General features: G+C 35.1%; 1 protein-coding gene across 8 annotated transcripts in view; it reads right to left on the reverse strand.

The window, feature by feature from the left end:
* NMNAT3 (nicotinamide nucleotide adenylyltransferase 3) overlaps window positions 1–22,034 on the reverse strand; it is a 208,491-nt gene that overhangs the window by 107,066 nt on the left and 79,391 nt on the right. For all 8 annotated transcript variants that reach the window (XR_012474120.1, XM_074214891.1, XM_074214890.1 and 5 more), the window contains one exon: window positions 1,319–1,469. Coding sequence is in view for 7 of the 8 variants with exons in the window: in XM_074214891.1 (XP_074070992.1) it covers window positions 1,319–1,427 (109 nt within the window). In the remaining variant the exon portion in view is untranslated. The remainder of the gene's footprint in view (window positions 1–1,318; window positions 1,470–22,034) is intronic.

Here is a 22,034-nt window from a genome sequence, read left to right on the forward strand (position 1 = left end):
TCCTATGTACTCCCAAGTCCAGATTAAAAATATGTAATGAAAAAAGGGACTGAAATTGAGTAGGATTGAAGCTGATATATATTATATATATATAATATATACAATAGTAAAAATATACAAACATACAAATCTATCTGTATTCAGCTATCTATGTGGGTATCCATCTGTAACTATATATCTATTCTTGTATCTATGCATCCATCTATCTAACTATGATGCTATCTATGTATCCATGTATGCATCTAACTATAACTAGATTTTTTAAGTATATCTGTTTATATCTACATATCCATCTATGTATCTATATATACATTTATGTATCTATCAATCTATATATCAATGCATTCATATTTGTATGTATGTATCTATATAGGCTAACTATGTATCCATGTATGCATCAACATGTATCTGCAAGTATATATCTCTGTATGTATCTATATATTCACGTGTCTATACATGTATTTATTTATATATATCCATGTATTTATGTTTGTACCTATATATCTATGTATCTAGGATATATCTGTCTACTTATACTACTTATACTATATACCTATCCATGTATTGATAAGTATGTATGCATGTATGTATGTATGTATATATGTTTCTGTCTATCAGTCTATATGAATTTGTCTGGAGTCATAAAAATGAACATGGATTTTGCCTCTTATTCTCAAAGCATATATTTTAGGGTCTATAGGTGTGTGTGTGTGTGTGTGTGTGTGTGTGTGTGTGTATGTGTGTGTGACTGTTAAATCTTTATATGTGACTTTTGAAAAGGTTTTGATCACGAAAGAGAAAATGTCAATATCCTCATCAATTAATGTGCTTGGGTACTCATCCTATGATAGGAGTTATAAAATACATATTTTATCTTCTAATTTTACTACGTATTTTAAATTGGAATTGAAATGACAGGATCAAATGTTCTATGAAGTACCTAACCTCTTGTTGGCATTCAATGCAATAACTGCCATAAACTTACTAAAATTATATAATTACAAAGATAAGAATATGACCTGTTAGAAAAAATACTGAAAATGGGATGGATGTATCTATCTATCTATCTATCTATCTATCTATCTATCTATCTATCTATCTATATGTACATATACACACATTTATGTATATATTATATATATAATATATATATATATATATATATACACACACACACACACATTTTATTGGAGATGATGTAAATTACAAACCAAATACAGTAGTTTTAACAATAATAGCTTAAACTGAAAGAATCTAAAATGTCAACCTTATGAAATCTAAATAGCACTGTCAACAGCAAAAGATTTATTTTGCTGACCTGTTTGGTGAAGATGATCTCTAGCCACTTCAAATAAACGCAGGTGCATATTTGTAATGGGGTTAAAGGAGCCACAGGCAAGGAGAATAACTGGTATCTTGCAGCTCATTTTGTTAGAAGCATCAAAATCTGGCTTAGCAGTACATCTCACCTAAAAGAAAAAAATGGAACTCAATAAACACTGCCACAACAGTTTTTCAAGTCAGTTTCTCATAATAATGAAAAGAGTAGTTATTTATCACTTATGTGACTGGCAGGGTAAAAATTCAACATGATAGTGTATATCTTTGGAATATGTACTTAATACTCAGATACAATGAAATATATGAATATTCAGCTATATAAATTAATATTTAACCTAAATCTGGATGTTTTGGCATCAACAGAGGAATCACAGAACCTGGAAGTCTGAAGGAACATGGGAAGCAATTTTAATATAAACCCTCCCTGACCTGCTGAATCCCTGTTATAGCATTCCTGAGAAATGACCAACCAGATGCAGTTTCAATATTGTCAATACAATGAAATTCAGTAACCACAGGAAGTCTTTTTAAATAGGAAGCCTATTTAGAAAATAAAATGAATTTTAATGATATTTTAAAATATCAGATTCATTTATTTTTTACTTTTTGCTAGGCAATGGGGTTAAGTGGCTTGCCCAAGGCCACACAGCTAGGTAATTATTAAGTGTCTGAGGCCGGATTTGAACTCAGGCACTCCTGACTTCAGGGCCAGTGCTCTATCCACTATGCCACATAGCCACCCCAGATTAATTTCTTATTGCAATCCTTCCCCCACAATTCCCAGAAAGCCATCTTTTATAATAAACAGAAATAAGGAAGAAATAAAAGTTCAGCACAAATAATCAATACATTGAAAAACATCTAACATTGCATGCAGTAATTCGCTCCTCTGCAAAGGATTTAGGGACGTAGTCTTGCATCTTTTATATGGGATCAAATTTAGTTATTATAATTTTTCAGCATTCAGTTTTGATTCTGTTGTTGTTATTGTTGTGGTTGTTTCCATTTATATTGTTTAATCATCATGCATATTGTTTTCCTGGTTCTGTTTACTTCATTTTTATCATTATGTGAGTCTTCCTTTTCTCTATATTTATCATATTCATAATTTCTTACAGCATGGTAATATTCTATTTTTTGGTGTGAGAACTCTCTCACTTCCCTTTCAATTTTGGATGAAATAAGGTATGTGCAAATAATTGAATATTTGACAAAGGAGAAGGTTTCAACATAGTAATATATTCCAACATGGAATAAGGATACAATTAGCTTTTCTGGATGCAGGCACCTTCATTTCCATATGGAAATATGTCTAGTCATTAGGATATGGCAAATTTTGTAGTCTTAGGTACCTGTTAAGTCTGAGAGGCTCAGACTCCACATGGATGGGATGTTTTATTCCCTTAGATGACCAGGAAGTCATATCAGGAAGCTTGGGCCAATCAGAGGCACCTTTGTCGTTTTTAGGCAATGCTTCTATATTTTGTGTATATGGGAGGAAGGAAGCTGCTTTAGGGAGACTACTGATCCTTTCACAATATTCAGGCATAATAATTTAATCATACCCTAACTGATGGACTCCTAATTTGTTACAGTTATTTGCTATTATAATGGGCCATGATAGATGGGGGACTGGAGAGAAATAGTAAACAGCATTTATTAATCACCTACTATGTACAAGGAATGTTATAAAAACTTTACAAACATTATTTCATTTGATCCTCACACCAACCCTGTAAGACAAGTGCTATCATTATTACTATTTCAGTTTTACAGTTGGGTAAACTGAAGCAGAGAAAACAGAAGGAGATCTACAACAGAACCTTGGGGGTTACATGATCTGGATGAGATCTAGAAAAGGAGACTAAGGGATCAGACAGGAGAACCAAGAGCAAGCAATATCACAAAATCCTGGAGGAGGTATCCTGAAGAGTGGCGAGCAGTGTCAAATGCTACAATGAACTCAGGAGGAATGAAGAATGAGAAAAGGCCAATGAATCTGGCAATTAAGGGATCAGCCATGTATAAAATAAAGTCAGAGGAAAGTGAGATAATTTTTTTTTTGTTAAAATATAACTGACAGTGAAGGAAAAGATGCTCAAAGAGAGAAGAAAAGGTCTGGAATACTACTGTGAAGATAAGGATAGAAAATAGATTAGAGATGATTAAAAATATTACTTTCTGTGGTGAAGGTCTAGTTGAGATTAGATAATTAATTTGTGGACCTAGTCCATCATATGATTTCATGTTTCAAGTCATGGTTTCATGACTTCTAGCATGATTAGCAATAGGAAAGAGGGTACAGAGGATTTGAGAGTAAAGGATAGGGTACAGGTGAACTACCAAGTATTCAATATTAGTGAAGGAAGAGAATGTAGTTAGAACAGGGATGATAGCCTGAGAAAGTACTGATAAAATAAGAGGAATTGGATGTCATGGGGAGGATTATTTCTGAATAGCAAGGCATTAGGAAAGATGGAATAATTAAATATAATCAGATAAAAATTTTTTGGCATTCTTGGATATTGAAAGAGAATACTTCTTGAAAATGGCAAAATCAAATGTGTGACTACCTTAAGTGTGTAGCTCAAGTAAAGGGGAGAGATAGTTCTTGAGGAGTAGTTTGAGCAACTGAGAAATTACAGAGGAAGCACCAACATGTACACTGAAATACCCTAGAAAGAAGTAGGGTAGGACAGAGAGGAATACTGTGAGGAAAGTCCTGAATTTTTTTGAGAACAGAGGGGAGAATATCTTGAGGATCAGTAGATAATCTCCAGAATCTCAATTAGGCAACCATTTTGCGGAGTTATAGTGATGAAGTCTGGTATTCTTAACCATCCACTGGGATTAATGGCAGTATGAGAAGAGGTAGCTAGACCTGGAAAAGATGGCTAAGGATTCAGAATTATCTAGGTGTCCATCAGTGAATTTCAAAAGATAGAAGGAACAAGAGAAGATGATCAAAATGAAGGAAGCTGATTAATTATAGAGCAGTTCAAGAGGGCACAGGGTAAAGGATAGGCAGATCTGGAGTGGGACTTTGGGGGTTTGCATTGAAGTTGATATTTGTCATGCATCTAGTTATCCCTCTTCATTTTATAGCATCTGTAAACTTGACAAGTAAGCCATCTATATCTTCAGATAAATCACTAATAAAAATGTTAAGAGGAGCTAAGCCCTGTAACATACCACCAGTCCCTTCTTCACATTGACACACTTTTACTAACTAATACTTTAGGTCCTGTAATTCCACTTATTTTTATAACTCAGACTACATATTAAGATTTATAAAGGAATATTAAGAGAGTCTTTGTCAAGTGCACAGATGAAATTTAGATATACTGATTTATCCAACTAATAATGATGGAAAAAAAAGAAATTAAGTTAGTCTGGAAAAATGTTCTCAGTGAGATTGTGCTTATATTTAGTGATTATCATTTTGTTTTCTATGTGCTTAGAAATCAACCATTTAATAATCCACTCTAAATGTTTCTGAGGATCAGCATCTAACTTGACAATTGAAGACTGGTAGAATCCACCTTCTTCTCTTTTTGAAAATCTATACATTTGTCAATTTCCAGTCTCTGTCAACTCTTGCATTTGCCAAGATTCTGCAAAGATCACTCACTATGGCTTGACAAATAGATCTGGTAGTTCTTTAATAATCTTGGTATTAGAACTCTAGTTTTCTAATATTGATCCCTTTAACATCTCAAGTTAGAGAAGATTCCTGTGCCTTTGGATCACAATCAAATAAATAATCAATAAACTGTAACATAACAACTTGTTTCTATAGTGACCTAACTTCAAAACATCTGATTTCTTTGTAACTTTGATCCTGATGTCTTGAATTCCATTTTCCTACTTAGGTTGCTTCCTTTTGCTGTCCCTTTGCATCTTTCTCTTGGGTTCCCTGTCTAGCACCTTATTTCACTCCACTTGACCTGTTGTCATCTTTGGATCTTTCTAGCTGCTGACAGGGTCTCAAAAGCAGTTCTGACCTCAATTGACTGAAAGCCTTTACTCACTTTCCTCCCTTGCAATGCTTTGACAGGACAAGGTTCTGACCCTGAGAATGTAATTAGTCCAAGCTGATGGATCTAAACTAATTTCAGGTAGATAGATACTCTTTTATTATCTTTTCATTAGTCACAAGTTTCAATTTTTATCACAGACCTATCTTTTTCTACAAACAGGAATGGAATAGTTTTACTTTCTATCATCCATCAGTATTGCACCACAGAACACATGCATCTTCTTGTATAAAGTTGTTTGGTCTAGGCCATAGATTAAGTGAAATTAGAGTCTATACAGTGGTTCCCATGAAAATGCTCACTACGTCTGCCACAGGAAACTGCCACTTTATCACATCTGATCACTACTGGCTGGGTCCTCAACTCTTTCGATCTTCTGAAATAATCTCATGTTATATGGCAAAAAAATTTTTCCTAAGAAGGATTGAACAAAAATTAGTATAAGTCTGTTAGTGAATTAGATACAAGAGGTTATATTAGAGGTTATAAGGAGCCACTGGAGTTTATTGAGTAGGGGAATAGTAGGATCAGGCATCATAAGGAAATTTCTTTGGCATTTCTACAAAGCATGGATTGAAATGGCCAGAAGGTACCAAGGCAAAAAGAATATAGGCAAAGAAGTGATAAGGGCCTGAACTATGGGATTGCCACAACCAATAAATACAAGGAAGTTTACTATAGGATATTAGAGAGTCCCTCATTATTTCTCTATCTTCCTGCAACTTCAGGGAAAAATACCAGATACCCCAAAGCAATGGTAATATTTAAATTCAAGAGAGTAAAAGTGGTTGTCCTCTTTCTGAATTTCAACAAATATAAGCAATTAAAAAGAAAAAAAAATACTCAGTACAGGTCAAACTGTTTTTCACCTTACTGTACCATTTCCAGCTCCAAAGAACTCGGAACTTGCAAGGTAGGACAAAAGCTGGCAGTAACAACCATAAGTGTTTTTATGATGCTCTGAAGGCTATTTATGGGCCAAAGATTTATGGTGCATCTCCACTATTCAGCCCTAAGGGAGCCACAGTGAATAATGATAAGGACAAGATCCTGGAGAGATAAGTTGAACACTTCCCAGGTGTTCTCAATACAACATCAACCAAAGCTGAAGTCACTGACTATGTACCTCAGGTTGAAGTTAATCCTTCTCTAGTCAAACTTTCGACTAAAGAAGAGGCTTTGCATACCTTTAAGCTCTTGTGTGGCAAGCACCAACTGATTCTATTCCAGCTAAGATATATCAGGCAGAGGGGTCCAGTGCTTTTAAAGCTGACTGAAATCTTCTGGATTATATGGGAGAGTTTATCCCCTAGGAGTCCAAGGATACCTGTTGAAATCTTAGGGAACTGCAGGACTGGGTTCATGGGTCTAGCTCTTGTCAGAAAACTCCTTAACACACTGATCCTTCACTTGTAAGAGAGTAATCTACAGAGTCAGTGTGGCTTCACAAGGGGCTGAGGAATAGTGGATATGGTATGTGCTGCCTGATAAACTACCAGGAGAAATGCCATGAACAGAAATGAAACTTCTTTTGTCCAGGGTAGTGGGGTTTGTTGGATGTATTTAGTCATTTTTTGGTTGTGTCTGTCTGTGACCCCATTTGGAGTTTTACTGGCAGAAATATTGTAGTGGTTTGTCATTTCCTTCTCCAGTTCATTTCACAGATGAAGAAACTGAGGCAAACAGGGTTAGGTGACGTCATTAGGATTACACAGCTAGGAAGTATCTGAATCCAGATTTTAATTTTGGACAATAATTCCAGGTCTGACAGTCTATTCTCTGCAACATCTAGCTCCCCCATCTGTTGGTTGGGGATGAACTAAATTATCTGAACCAAGGAGAGTTCTTTAGTCTTGGCACAAAGATATTCATAGCTCGACTATCCCAGTTGCGTAATAAAGATTAGGAGATTTATTATTTTAGTGTGCCTCTTTCTTAGTGCTTAACACTACATTTGAGTCAACAGAAGTATTACATGCAGAGCAAAAATAATGCAGGTAAAAGGTATCTAAGATCTTCTCAAGGATGTTGTAAAGTTTAATGAGATCTTATTTGTGAAGTATTCTGAGCTATTCATAAGAACAGCATCATTATGTCGATATCAGAATAATATAACCATTATTCACAACTATGAACAAACCTTTCAAAATTTTATTTCATTTTGGCAAAATATAATTTCTAGACCCATTAAACCATCTAACTATAGCATCATAGGAAACCTGGGGTTCTATCCAATTTTTTCAAAGCTACCAGAAACTGTAAATTACAGCAACATTTGAATAAGAACTGAGTGTGAAGCTGATGGATAAAAATGCCATTTAATAGGGCTCTTTCTTTTATATTTCTTCCTCACGTATGCTAAATCACTCTTTTGAAACAAGGAGATATATCCCACCCACACTATATCTCAAGCTTGTTATGACCAGATTACTCTGCATGCAAATATTGTTAGACCAACCAAATGAGAAGCAATTGTACAAGTTGTTCTTAAAAATGTTAATAACCCTTTTATAGATCCTAAGAATTCAATTTTATGATACTGTCAAAATTCTTACTTTGGCTATGTTATATACTTAATGCAACATAAAGAAACTTATTGATAAATATGTCATCTATATCTTCATATAGATAAGAGATAAGATATGTTCCTAAGATAAGGTATATCTTCATAAATAAGACAATTTATAAAAATATTGATAGAAACTAAGCATTAAAAACAGAGTCTTGTTATGTATAGATAGGCTATTTTAGGTCTTAAGTTAGTTATCAACAAGAACATAAGTGTTCACAGAGCACAGATCATAGCATTAGGAGATAAAGAATTTTATTAAATTTAAGTGGATATGTGAACACCTGCCCTCATAGAGCCTAATTCAAATCAAGATAGATAAAATAAATCATACATCATAATGTAACAACAAACCATGTTCCCTCACATGAGGTTTTGTGGTATATTTGAGATCAGATGACATTAGTTTGGTTCTCAGCTGTCCCACTTTGTAGACATGTGACCTTTAAAAAGTCACTTAATTTCTATAGGCTTCCCTTTTCTCATATGTAAAGTGTGAATAACAATATTTGTGCAATTTGCTTCATGGGTTTATGGTGATCTATATATTTAAGTACTTTGAAGCCATGTAGCACTGTATAAATAGGAATTAGTGTTATTCTTTACAAAAAAAACTTACTGTGATGCCTCACTGTAATGAATGAAAAGCCTTGCAAAGTTTTCCATGCAAAAAAGGTTTCAAGTATTATCCTGGCAATAGTCTGTGACTGTTGTTCAAGGAGTAGTTTAGTTAAGTATAGAAAAATTCAAGCATTCTTTAGCTTCTGAAGTGATGGTGATAAGGGGGCTGAGAGTAGCAGTATTCAGAGGGTATGTTATATTGTCCACAGACATTAATTTGATTCTTGGTACTCTAAACATGAGATTTTTTTCTGATGATCAACACATTGATGTTAAATGTTAAGAACTGGATTAAATCAATATTAATGTTCTACCAATAAAATGAAGTCCTGAAACAAAAAAGTAAGTTAACAGCAAAATGAAGGAATAACTCATAAGTTCTCTTTGGAAATGTAAATAAAAGGAATTGTTTGCACCATGTTTTTAAATACAAGAAATAGTTTATGGGACATTTGGTCATTTTGCAATATAGGCACTGTACTGTTTATTATGTACTTGAGCAAAAAAAACCAGTTACCATGAAGATAATTACATCCACAACCATTGCAAAGATATAAATTCTAGTAAGGACTTCAGTGAAAAGGTGGGCATGCCTCTAGAGGGTGGTCAAAATATGTTGGGTGCATGGGTTATATAATACCACAATCTCTAAAGAATCAAAATTAAGGGTTCTCCAAAAGGCAATGGAAAGACAGAGTAGTTATTAATAGGTCACAGTAGATTATAAATTGAATGCAAAAGAATAGAAAGTACCAGAGAGCTATGACCAGAAAAGGTGATAGGCCAGTCATGCAGTGGGATTGAGGGTTAAACACAGAGAAAGCCTACATAGTGATACCAATTTGATGTTGAGACCAAAAAGAAGTCTTGAATTATATTGGGTTGGAGCTTTTTTGAATATTTATTATCAGTATTCTTCCACTGATGTCATTCCCATTCCAATATCCACTGGTGTGTGGAGCTAGGGTAAGGCTCCTATAGGCTGTACCAATAAGGTACAAAATCTGACAGATCTTACACCAATCTAGAAAAGTGTTACTTGTGGACCCTGTGACAAACTATTATGTCTGTCTTCTGAGGACCCGGATGTGTTTGGAAGGGTTCATCAGACTGGTTGCAAGGTAGCAAATATTTCAACCACAACAACTCTCAAAGATCACCTACTAGGTCATGGAGGACTTGCAATCTAAACAATAGGAGTAGCTTCACCAACAAAGTCACATACTTTTAAAATATGATTTATATATAGCAGGAAGAGTGAGTTTTGTCATCCCAGGATAGGGTGGGCAGTTCTCTTTTCCAAGCCTTATTCCCCCATTATTGATAGCTCAAGTAGTTATCCTAAGTATTCTGAACAACATTTTCCCATTGATTTTGGAGGGATAAATGTGATCCAAGATGGAAATAGAGTGGTGCTAGGGGAACTGGGAGCTCTCCTGAGCCCCAAGAACAACAGGAAGTACTGATGAGGAGGAGTATTGCCTAGATGTTGGGGAGAGAGAACATCAACTTATAAAATTCACAATGCCTGAACATAATATTGTAGATAAAGAATTTGTTAAAAGAAGCATTGTAGATTGCTAGGCAAGTTTCTTTGAGGCCATAGGTCAGAGAGAACTATGGTGTCACAGATAAATTCAGATCAGTATCTCATTTTTTTTTTTTAGGTTTTTGCAAGGCAAACGGGGTTAAGTGGCTTTCCCAAGGCCACACAGCTAGGTAATTACTAAGTGTCTGAGACCAGATTTGAACCCAGGGACTCCTGACTCCAGGGCCGGTGTTTTATCCACTACACCACCTAGCTGCCCCCAGTATCTCATTTCTGACTGTGCATTAGAACTAACCAAGATACATAGCAGTGGTGTCAAACTCAAATAGAAATGGGAGCCCTTAAACTAGTTCTAAAGATCCCTGTAGGTACATATTAACTTTTAAAACTACATATAACATTATCTATGTTTTGTTACATTTTTATTTATTTAATCAAATACTTCCCAATTACATTTTATTCTGGTTCAAGACTCTCTTGGAAGGGTTGTGGGCTAGGTGTAGCCAGTTGAATTCCCTTAAAATTATAGAACAGGTTTTGCTGGGGAGGCTTCACCTGATGAAATATACTTCTGGGTAAAAAATACAAAAACAGATGATGTACTCCACCTGCCAAGGGTTGTAGAGGGTTAGGCAAGAGTTATTAGGCAAACTGAAACTGCATAGAACTATGGAAGACCAGATTAGGAGTAAATAATGGCAAAGGACAGTCATTTTATCTAGTGAAACTTGTAGGGAATGTTAAGCCAAGAGCTTCACTGTTCATGGCAGTCAGAGACTGACTTTCATATGAACGATGGATAACACCCACTGAATACTACAGAAGAAATGGTGATGGACAAAACTGGGTCAGAGCTATGGACAGAGCAAGAAAGCACAGGATTCCAGAGTACCTATACAAAAGAAATGTATCTAGATACACTATATTTAAGCTCTAGATTACTCATAAAATCAGTTACCTCTGCCTCTTTATAGATAATTATTGTACATAAGTGCTGAGCAGTTTTCCTGTCCAAAACATGTCTCTTAGCACTGATTCTCCAATCCACTCTAATGTACCTTTCTATCCTCTGAAGATTGCCCATCATCCCGGTTCTGTTAGCTTTCACATCTATAAACCACCAGACTAATCCTGTAAGTGTTTTGGTGACTCAAATAAAACAGTGTCGTCTCAGTGGAACCCATTAGAAAATACACAATAAAACAAAAGTCCAAGGTCATATCCTACTTATGCTGAACCTAGAGTGTCATCTTTACATATAAAAGACATCCTGCTATTATTTCAAAAATAATAAACTTGCCTCTGGAATATGTACTGGTTTCAGATGAATCAAGTATAGCAAAATCAAACTAACTACATTTTCACTGACCTTCTCCAGGGTATCAAATCGGCGGTCAAGATGATAAAGTGTTTAATATTATCCAAGGTATCATACCATAAGCTAGATAAGGGGTAAGAAGGTCAGTTTACCTTTCCCTATGGTGAGTTACTAAGGATGTACTGTGGGAACTAAAAAAACTTGAAAATATTACTGTTTATTACAGACAAAAAGCTAACTGCTTTTGGCAGAATGGAACTGGATTATATAAACATCTTTCATAATACAAACTTATTGACCAGTCCCTTCTTGACAACAACAAAAATGCCAATTGTATTTGTTGAGTTGACAACAAAACGTTTCAGTACCAAGGGAAATCATTTTCATCAGTAAAGGATTTGTAAACTTCTCTAGGGCAATCAACCTTCACATGAACTCAAAGTATTTTTTTTCCCTTTAAACTTAGTTAAATTCAACTGCTGTTGCTATGGACACATATTGCCACTAAAATAATTGCACATGCTATATACTTTCTTAGCTAGAGTCATCTATCTGTCACACCTCACAGAAAACAAACATGTCAATCAATTAAGCAATCTTGCTAATTACGAGAGGCCCATAGGAATACCTTCAGTGATCACTTCAGTTCTAAGAATTTTGCAAATATGTTAATTATTTGATAAAAAAAGAATAGTTTGCAGTTACATGATGAGTTTTGACTTATTCAAATAAAAAAATTCAAATATCTTGAATTAACTAGTAGGCTATCATGAGTCAGATGATGCCAGCAAATACAATGCATTCCACTGAAAGACAGGTGGGCAATTAAAATAAATTTTTTACTTTAGAATTTCCCTCAATTAAATTTAAAAAAAAATCTATTTAGGGGATCAGTTAAGTGTTCCAACTTGCCTTCGACTGGAGAGGGGCTTCTTAAATTTATGAAAGACAAAGCATATAAATTAGGATTCTCCTGAAATTCTCCTTAAAAGAATTAAAGTTGATACTGGAGGAAAAAAAAAGAAGGGAAGGAAGTAGTAGATTTGGGATTGTGTTCCAACTAGATATTTCACAATCAATCCATAGTACAGATTTGCTGACTAGAACCAGAATAGTAGAGAAGGAAGAACTGATGATGTTTGTCTTTTGTTCTCAAAGAAGACTACAACATCAGGGAGGGGATGTCATGATAAGCACATGAACTGGATATGAGTGGGGGGGGGAGGTGCTGTGCTAGGTCACCAGCCTCACTTTCCCCTCCAGAGCCATAAAGACCTAGTGGCCAGCTAGGTCGTACAGTGAAGAGAGCACTGGCCTTGGAGTCAGGAGGACAGAAGTTTGAATCCAGTCTCAGATACTTGACACTGACTAGCTATGCAACCTTGGACAAGTCACTTAACTTGCCTTGCATCCAGAATCATTTCCAGTACCCCAATTCAGAAAAGGAAGCAGAGAAGGAAAGGCAGCTCCCTAGTATGGGATACACTCTCCAAGTGTCAACTCATGTTGTGATTTTTGTGGGTATATTCTATAGCCTGAAACTTTCCTGAAAATATAGTCTCAATTAATTTCTCTGCTGATTTTCTAGGATTATCAAAAGAAACAACTATATATTCTAATTTAAACAATATGTTTCTCTTTGCTTATCTTTTTGCCTTCAATTTTTTTCTCTTAATTTGTTGCTATTGCTAGAAAATTTTAAACTATTAAGAAGACATCTTTGTTTACTATTCTATGTATATTTTAGTATATTCTTGCAATTTCCTGTTGTATATATACTAGAGTTTGATTTTAGATAAATTTTTATTATGTAGAAAAAATCTTTCTAGGGGTTTATTTGGACTTTATTAGTCTGAACGAGTGTTATATTTTGACACAGGTTTTCTTTCAACTAAAATGTTAATGTGACTTTTAGATGTTTTACACCTCAATATAATTACAGTTTTTCTACTAATGCATATTTTCCTTGCATACGTCACAGAAATCTAACTTGTTCATGGTGAAGGATTTTGTAGATCAATTGCTTTGATCTTTTTGCTCTGATAAAAAATGAAAACTTTAGCGACTTCTGGCCAAGATGGCGGAGAGAAGACAGGCACAGTTTTAAAGTCTCCTGATCTTTCCCCATCTATCATATGAAACAAACCTTTTAACAGAAATCCGACCCATAAAACCCAGAAAGGAAAAGTCAGGAGAAAGAACATCTACCTCAGGATTTGTCTCCCTCATCAGCATTGTACAAATTCGGACTGGTGAGTCTGGGCGCAGAGGGCAGAACAGCCCCAGATCAGTCAGATTAGGGGCTGAATTGGAGCTGGGGAGTCTGAGGGTCTGAGAGCCAGACCTGCTGGATCAGTGGTGGGGCTCCACGGCAGGGGCTTGAGTCAACTAGGGAGCAGAGGCACACTGACCCTCTGGAGCTTGATAACAGGGAAGGGGGGTGGGGAGAGTTCTGGTACAGAAAAGCCTTGGACACCATCCCTGGGCTCCTCTGGCCTCTTCCCAGAACAAACAATAGCAGACTACTTCTGCCTCAGGCACAGGTATATGAGCAGAAGAACCAGCCCAGCTGAAAACAAGGAGGGGAATGACCTCACCCCAGGGTAAAGCCCACCATAGATTGAAGGCAAAAGGATTCATTAGCTCCAACCCCTCCCTTCAAGCTAAGGGAGAAGGCCTCAATTAAGGTCACAGACACTCCAGAGAAAGCAACCAGCACCTCCTACTGGCCAGCCAGAGAAATTGCACTCAGTCAGTAAAGCCTCAAGTGATCCCAAGCCCCTGTGAAACAGCCCCTCTGCAACTGAAGGTCTTAGCAAAATGAAGAAGGGTCAGCAGAAAGGTGGATCCATAGAAAAATTCTTGGAAGGGAAAGACCCTAACTCAGAAAGACCTAGAACGTCTGAGGAGAATATGATCTGGTCTTCAGCACAGAAAGACTTCCTTGAAGAAAGAAGGAAGGAGTTTAAAAATCAACTGGAAAATTTGGGAGAGACAATTAATACCTTGCAACAAGAAAAGAAATCTTTAGAAACTACAATTTGATGAATACAAAATGAGAATAAATCTCTCATATCCTCAACTGGGCAAATGCAAAAAGAAAATAATTTTCTCAAAACCTCAATTGGTCAAATGAAAAGCTCTTTCAAAAATAGAATTGACCAATTGGAAAAGGAGTTGCAAAAGGTTAATGAAGAAAACTTCTCTCTAAAAAAAAAAAGAATCGAGCCTGCAGAAACTAATGACTCCTTGAGACAGCAAGAGCCAGTTAAACAAAATCAAAAAATAGGAAAAAATAGAAGAAAATATAAAATACCTCATCACCCAAACCACTGACCTCGAGAATAGGTTGAAGAGGAGCAACCTGAGAATTATTGCACTTCCTGAAAACACTGAAGAGAAAAAAAAAGCCTGGACTTAAATATTACAGGATCTAGTGATGGAAAACTGCCCAATCTCATGGAACCAGAGAGCAAAGTAGTTATTGAAAGAATACATGGATCCCCTCCAGAAAAAGATCCTAAAATGAAAACACTAAGGAATGTTGTGGCCAAATTCCAGAACTATCAGATAAAAGAAAATCCTGCAAGCAGCCAGAAAGAAACAATTTAAATATCAAGGAGCCACAGTAATGATTATGTAGGACCTGGCTGCATCAACATTAAGGGATCCAAGGGCCTGGAATGAGATATTTCCAAAAGCAAGGGAGCTTAGAATGCAGCCAAGAATCCACTATCCCACAAAGCTGAGACTTCTCTTCCAGGGAAAAAGATGGACATTAAACAAAATGGAAAAATTCCAAAAATTCCTGATGAAAAGACCAGAGCTAAATAGAAAATTTGGACATCAAACAGGAGGTTCAAGAGACACATGAAAAGGTAAAAAAAAGGGGGGGTGGTGGTAAAAGAAAAAAACAACTGCTATCCAATAAGTTGAAACTGGCTATACTCCAGCATGGGGAAAAAGATTCTCATAAATCTTGAGAATTGTAACTCTCATAGAGAGAATATACCTAGCCAGAAGTGATGGACATTCATGACCTATTGATGAGACTGCTATCCAATGATATATAACTGGCTTTAACCCCCACTTGGGAGAAAGACTCTAATAACTCTCAAGAATTTTAACTCTATTAGATAGAATGTACTTAGCTAGAAGTGACAGATAGTCAGAATATTCTATAACTCAGATAGAATGATCTAAAAAACACTACCTCCTTAAAAAGGGGGACAGGAAGGAGACGGGAGGAGGGAGGGGATTGAATGGGGTAAATCTCATTACAGTAAGTGGTACAAAATTACCTAGGGTAATAAAGGGGAAGCAGGGAGTAGATGGGAAATACAAGAATCTTTTTCTCACCAGACCTGGCTTAAAGTCAACTTACACATACTTAGTTAACTTACAAAACATCTAACCTTTCAAGTATTAAAAGGGAAAAAGGGGAGGGGATATGGAGCAAGGGAGGGGGGAGTGGGGGAAAAAGGGGGAACTAACAAAAGGAAGGGAAGGGAAAAGGGGAAAAAGGGAAAGGGGGGAAAAGGGGAGGGGTGATACAGGACAGCAAACATACTGAAGGGGGTGGTATTCAGAAACAAAATACTGGGGAATACGGATAAGGGGGGAAAGGGGGAAATACAAACAGAGGGAAGAAAGCATGGAGAGCAATAAAGAATTAATACTCATAACTTTGAATGTGAATGGGATGAACTCTCCCTTAAAATGTAAGTGAATAGCAGAGTGCATTAAAAACCAGAATCCTACAATATGCTGCTTACAATAAACTCATTTGAAGCAGAGAGAGATACATATAGAGTAAAGGCAAAAGGTTGGAGCAAAACATATTTTGCTTCAACTGAAGTAAAAAAAAAGTAGGGGTAGCAAACCTTATCTCAGACAAAGTGGCAGCAAAAATAGATAGCGTTAAAAGATATAAGGAAGGAAAATTTATCCTCCTAAAAGGAACCATAGACAATAAAGTTATTTCAATACTGAATATATGTGCACCCAGTGGGATACCACCCAAATTCTTAGAGGAGAAGCTGAAAGAGCTACAGGAAGACATAGACAGCAAACTCTACTAGTGGGAGACCTTAACCTCCCACTATCAGATCTACATAAATCAAATCATAAAATAAACAAGAAAGAAGTTAGGGAGGTAAACAGATTGTTAGAAAAACCAAATATGGTAGACTTGTGGAGGAAATTGAATGGGGATAGAAAGGAATATACCTTTTTCTCTGCAGTACATGTAATTTATACAAAAATTGACCATGTACTAGGACATAAAAACCTAATGATCAACTGCAGAAAGGCAGAAATAGTGAATACATCTTTCTCAGATCACAATACGATAAAAGTCACATGCAATATTGGGCCAAGGAGATATTGACCCAGAACCAACTGGAAACTGAATAACCTCATTTTAAAAAATGAGTGGACCAAAAAACAAATTATAGAAAGAATTAACCATTTTATCCTAGATAATGATAATAACGAAACAACAAACCAAAACTTATGGGATTCATTCAAAGCAACTGCTCTAAATGCTGACATAAATAAATTGGAGAAAGAGGAAATCAATGAACTAAACATGCAACTAAAAAAATTAGAGGAATAACAAATTAAAAATCCCCAATTAAATACCAAATTAGAAATTCTAAAAATTAAAGGAGAAATTAATAATTGAAAGCAAAAATGTACTGAATTAATAAATAAAACCATAGTTGGTATTATGAAAAAACCAATAAATTTGATTAACCTCTGGTCAATTTGATTTAAAAAAAAAGAAGAAAATCAAGTTGCTAGTATCATAAATGAAAAAGGTGAACTTACCACCAATGAGGAGGAAATTAAAGTAATAATTTGAAATTATTTTACCCAACTCTATGCCAACAAATTTAATAATCTAAGTGAAATGGATGAATATTTACAAAAATGTAAGTTGCCCAGGTTAAATGAAGAGGAGATTAAATACCTAAACAACCCTATCTCAGAAAAAGAAATTCAACAAGCCATCATTGAACTCCCTAAGAAAAAACCTCCAGGGCCTGATGGATTCACAAGCGAATTCTACCAAACATTTAAGGAATAATTGGTTCCAATTCTATATAAACTCTTTGGAAAAATAGGGAAAGATGGAACTCTGCTTAACTCTTTTTCTATGAAACCAATATGGTGCTGTTACCTAAACCAGGAAGAGTTAAAACTGAGAAAGAAAATTATAGACCTATCTCCCTGATGAATATAGATGCAAAAATCTTAAATAAAATCTTAGCAAAACAATTACAACAAGTTATCATTAGGACAATACATTATGATCAAGTAGGATGTATCCCAGGAATTCAGGGTTGGTTCAATATTAGGAAAACTGTTAGTATACTCAATTATATCAACAACAAACCTATCAGAAATTATATGATCATATCAATATATTGTAAAAAAGCTTTTGACAAAATACAGCATCCATCCCTACTAAAAACACTAGAGTGTAGGAATAAATGGACTGTTCCTTAGAATAATCAGCAGTATCTATCTGAAACCATTAACAAGCATTATATTCAATGGGGAGAGGCTAGAGGCATTCCCAATAAGATCAGGGGTGAAACAAGGGTGCCCTTTATCACCACTACTATTCAATATTGTATTAGAAATGTTAGCATCAGCAATTAGAGAAGAAAAAGAAATTGAAGGAATAAGACTCAGAATCTTTTTGAAAACAATTATAAAACACTTCTCACACAAATTAAATCAGATTTAAATAACTGGGCAAATATCAACTGCTCATGGATAGGTAGAGCTAATATAATAAAAATGACAATTCTACCAAAACTAAACTATCTGTTTAATGCCCTACCAATCAAAATTCCAAAAAGTTACTTTAATGAGTTAGAAAAAATTGTAAGTAAATTCATATGTAGAAATAAAAGTCAAGAATTTCCAAGAATTTAATGAAAAAAAATGCAAAAGAAGGTGGCTTAGCCCTACCTGATCTAAAATTATATTATAAAGCATCAGTCATCAAAACTGTTTGGTACTGGCTAAGACATAGATAGAGTGGTGGACCAGTGGAATAGAGTAGGTGCAAAAGCAGGAGATGATTATAGTAATCTGCTGTTTGATAAACCCAAGGAGTGCAGCTATTGCGATAAAAACTCTCTTTTTGATAAAAGCTGCTGGGAAAATTGGAAGTTAGTATGGAAGAAACTTAGATTAGACCAACACCTCACACCCTTTACCAAGATAAGATCCAAATGGTTACAGGACATAGACATAAAAAACAATACTATAAGCAAATTAGAAGATCAAGGAGTAGTTTACCTGTCAGATCTATGGAAAGGACAGCCGTTTATGACTAAGGAAGAGTTGGAGAACATCACCAAAAACCAATTAGATGATTCCAATTACATTAAATTAAAAAGCTTTTGCACAGATAAAACCACTGTAACCAAGATCAAAAGAAATGTAGTAAATTGGGAAACAATCTTTACAACTAAGGATTCTGACAAAGGAATCATTTCTGAAATATACAGAGAACTGAGTCATATTTTTAAAACAAAAAGCCATGCCCCAATTGACAAATGGTCAAAGGATATGCAAAAGCAATTTACAGATGAGGAGATCAAAGCAATCCATAGCCATATGAAAAATCGCTCTAAATCATTAATGATTATATTAAAGCAAATTACAGCTTCTCACACCTCTACGATTGGACAATATGACCAGAAAGGATAATGATCATTGTTGGAAGGGTTGTGGGAAATCTGGGGCACTATTACACTGTTGGTGGAGCTGTGAACTCATTCAAACCTTTCTGGAGAGAAATTTCAAACTACGCCTAAAGGGCAACAAAAATGAGCATACCCCCCCCCCCCCTTTAAGGCTTTTGCAAGGCAAACGGGGTTAAGTGGCTTGCCCAAGGCCACACAGCTAGGTAATTATTAAGTGTCTGAGACCAGATTTGAACCCAGGTACTCCTGACTCCAGGGCCGGTGCTTTATCCACTCTGCCACTTAGCCACCCCAAGTATAGATCTTTGATCCAGCAATACCACTACTGGGTCTATATCCTGAAGAGATGATGAAAAGGGGTAAAAACATCACTTGTACAAAATATTTATAGCAGCCCTGTTTGTGGTGGCAAAGAATTGGAAATCAAGTAAATGTGTTTCAATTGGGGAATGGCTTAGCAAACTGTATATGTGGTATATGTATGTCATGGAACACTCTTGTTCTATTAGAAACCAGGAGGGACAGGATTTCAGGGAAGTCTGGAGGGATTTGCATGAACTAATGTTGAGTGAGATGAGCAGAACCAGAAAAATACTGTATACTCTAACAGCAACATAGGGGTGATGTTCAACCTTGAAGGACTTGCTCATTATATCAGTGCAACAATTGGGAACAATTTTGGGCTGTCTGCAAAGGAGAATACCATCTGTATCCAGATAAAGAGCTTGAACAAAGTTCAAAAGAGTTTGAACAAAGTTCAAGGACTATTTCCCTTAATTTAGATATCTTATTGTCTGATCTTGTCACCTCTTAGACTTTTTGTCTCTTCCTTAAGGATATGATCTCTCTCATCACACTCAATTTGAATCAATGTACAACATGGAAACAAAGTAAAGACTGACAGATTGATTTCCATGGGGGTGGGGGTGGGGGGAGGGAAGATTGGGGGAAAATTGTAAAACTCAAATAATATCTTTAATAAAAAAATTAAAACTTTAAAATGGATCTTTATTGATCATATAGGTCTATAATTTTTTTTCTTTTTCTTTGGTTTGTCCTTCACTGGTTTAGGCATTAGGGTTATATTTGTCTCATCAAAGCAGTTTGAGTGCTTTTTTTCTGTACTTTTTGAGAATAATTTGTATAGTTCATGTATTAATTGCTCTTTAGAATCCAGTAGAATTCTCCAAAATACATTTGGAAGAAAACTTTGTCCTTTGCTAGGTCTTTAAAACTCATTCAGCTTCTTTTTCTGAGATTTGGGAGATGTCCATTTGGTTATATTTTTGTAGATGATATTAAATTTCTCCCCCGGTTTTGTTGGCATATACCTTGGATATGACAGGTTTTGATAATTGTGTTGATTTCTTCTGGGCTTATTATTAGTATACCTTGTTCATTTTTAATTCTGTAAAGTTGATGTTTCATCATTTCTTAAAAAATCATATTGGTTTATTTGGGTTTTTTGATCTCTTGTAAAAATAAATGAACAAAATGAAGTTATGAGAAATGAAGTAGAGATATCCATTTTGCACTTGATAATGGTTCTGATCAGAGATGTTCGATGCAAAGATTTCTCCCAATTAGTCAATTCCTTGCTTAACCTTGACACATAGATTCTGTTCTCCTAAAAATTATTGTTGTTTCAGATGAGGGATGACAGGTTTTGAAACTGCATGTACTTTTATACTTGACCAATGTGCTTGTTTTGATGAGCTATATTCTTTTTAAATATTTTTTCACTGGGTGAAAAAGGAATATATGTGAAAAAATGTAATTTAAAAACTAAAATATATTAAAAGAAGTAAGATAAAATTTATAATTCACCCAAAGTTTTGTGTCTTTTCAAAAAACAGCTTCTAGTCTTGTCAATCAGTTCTACAATATTTTTGATTTCCAATTTAACAACTTCTCAGTTATGAACTGATACACAACCATCATGTACAATAATTTGGAATCATGCTAAAAAATTTATAGCAGTTTTGTTTTGAGGGCAAGAAAAATGGAAATGGAGGGGATGCCCATCAATTGGGGACAAAATAATTTATGCTATATGATTGTAATGAAATACTATTGTGATGATCTAGATGCCCTCAGAAGAACCTGGGAAGACTTACATGAACTGAAGCAAAATGAAATACACAGAACCAGGAGAACATTCTACACTGTAATAATAATAATAATAATAATGTTGTAAGATGATCAACCCGGAATGCCTTAGCTATTCTCAGAGACAAGTGATCCAAGACAACTCTGAAGGTCTTATGATGAAGAATACAACTCATCCACAGAGAAGGAACTGATAGAGTCTGAATACAGATCAAAGTCTACTTTTTAAACTTTATTTTTCTTAGGTTTTTATTTTGGTCTCTTTTTCTTTCCAACATGACTAATATAGCAATGTGTTTAGCATGACTATAACTGTATAATCTATAACAAATTGCTTGCTTTCTCAATAAGGGGCATGGAAGGAGAGGGAGAGAATATTAAATTAATTTTAAAATTAAAGGTTGAAAATTGTTTTTACAGGTAATGTAAAAATACTTTAAAAATTCTTCACTCTCTAATTTTCAATATATATATATATATATCCTCTATTATTCTTATTTTGAAAGTGTATAGAGCTAACTCTAATTTTTAAAGTACATATTTGGTTCAGTAATTTTCTTTTTTCTAATTTATTAATATGTTTGGGCATCATTTTTATATGCATCTCCAAAATTTTCATATGTATTCTCATTATTATATTTTTTTCTATAATCTATTTGTTGTCTTACTTGCTACTTAGCATTAAATTATTAAGTCTCTGTTTAAATCTGTATCTTTTGCATGTGAGCCTTGAAATAATTACCATTGTAATTGCATTATCTCT

Source organism: Macrotis lagotis, chromosome 1 (genome assembly GCF_037893015.1).
Source record: "Macrotis lagotis isolate mMagLag1 chromosome 1, bilby.v1.9.chrom.fasta, whole genome shotgun sequence".
NCBI classification, from domain to species: Eukaryota; Metazoa; Chordata; class Mammalia; order Peramelemorphia; family Peramelidae; genus Macrotis; species Macrotis lagotis.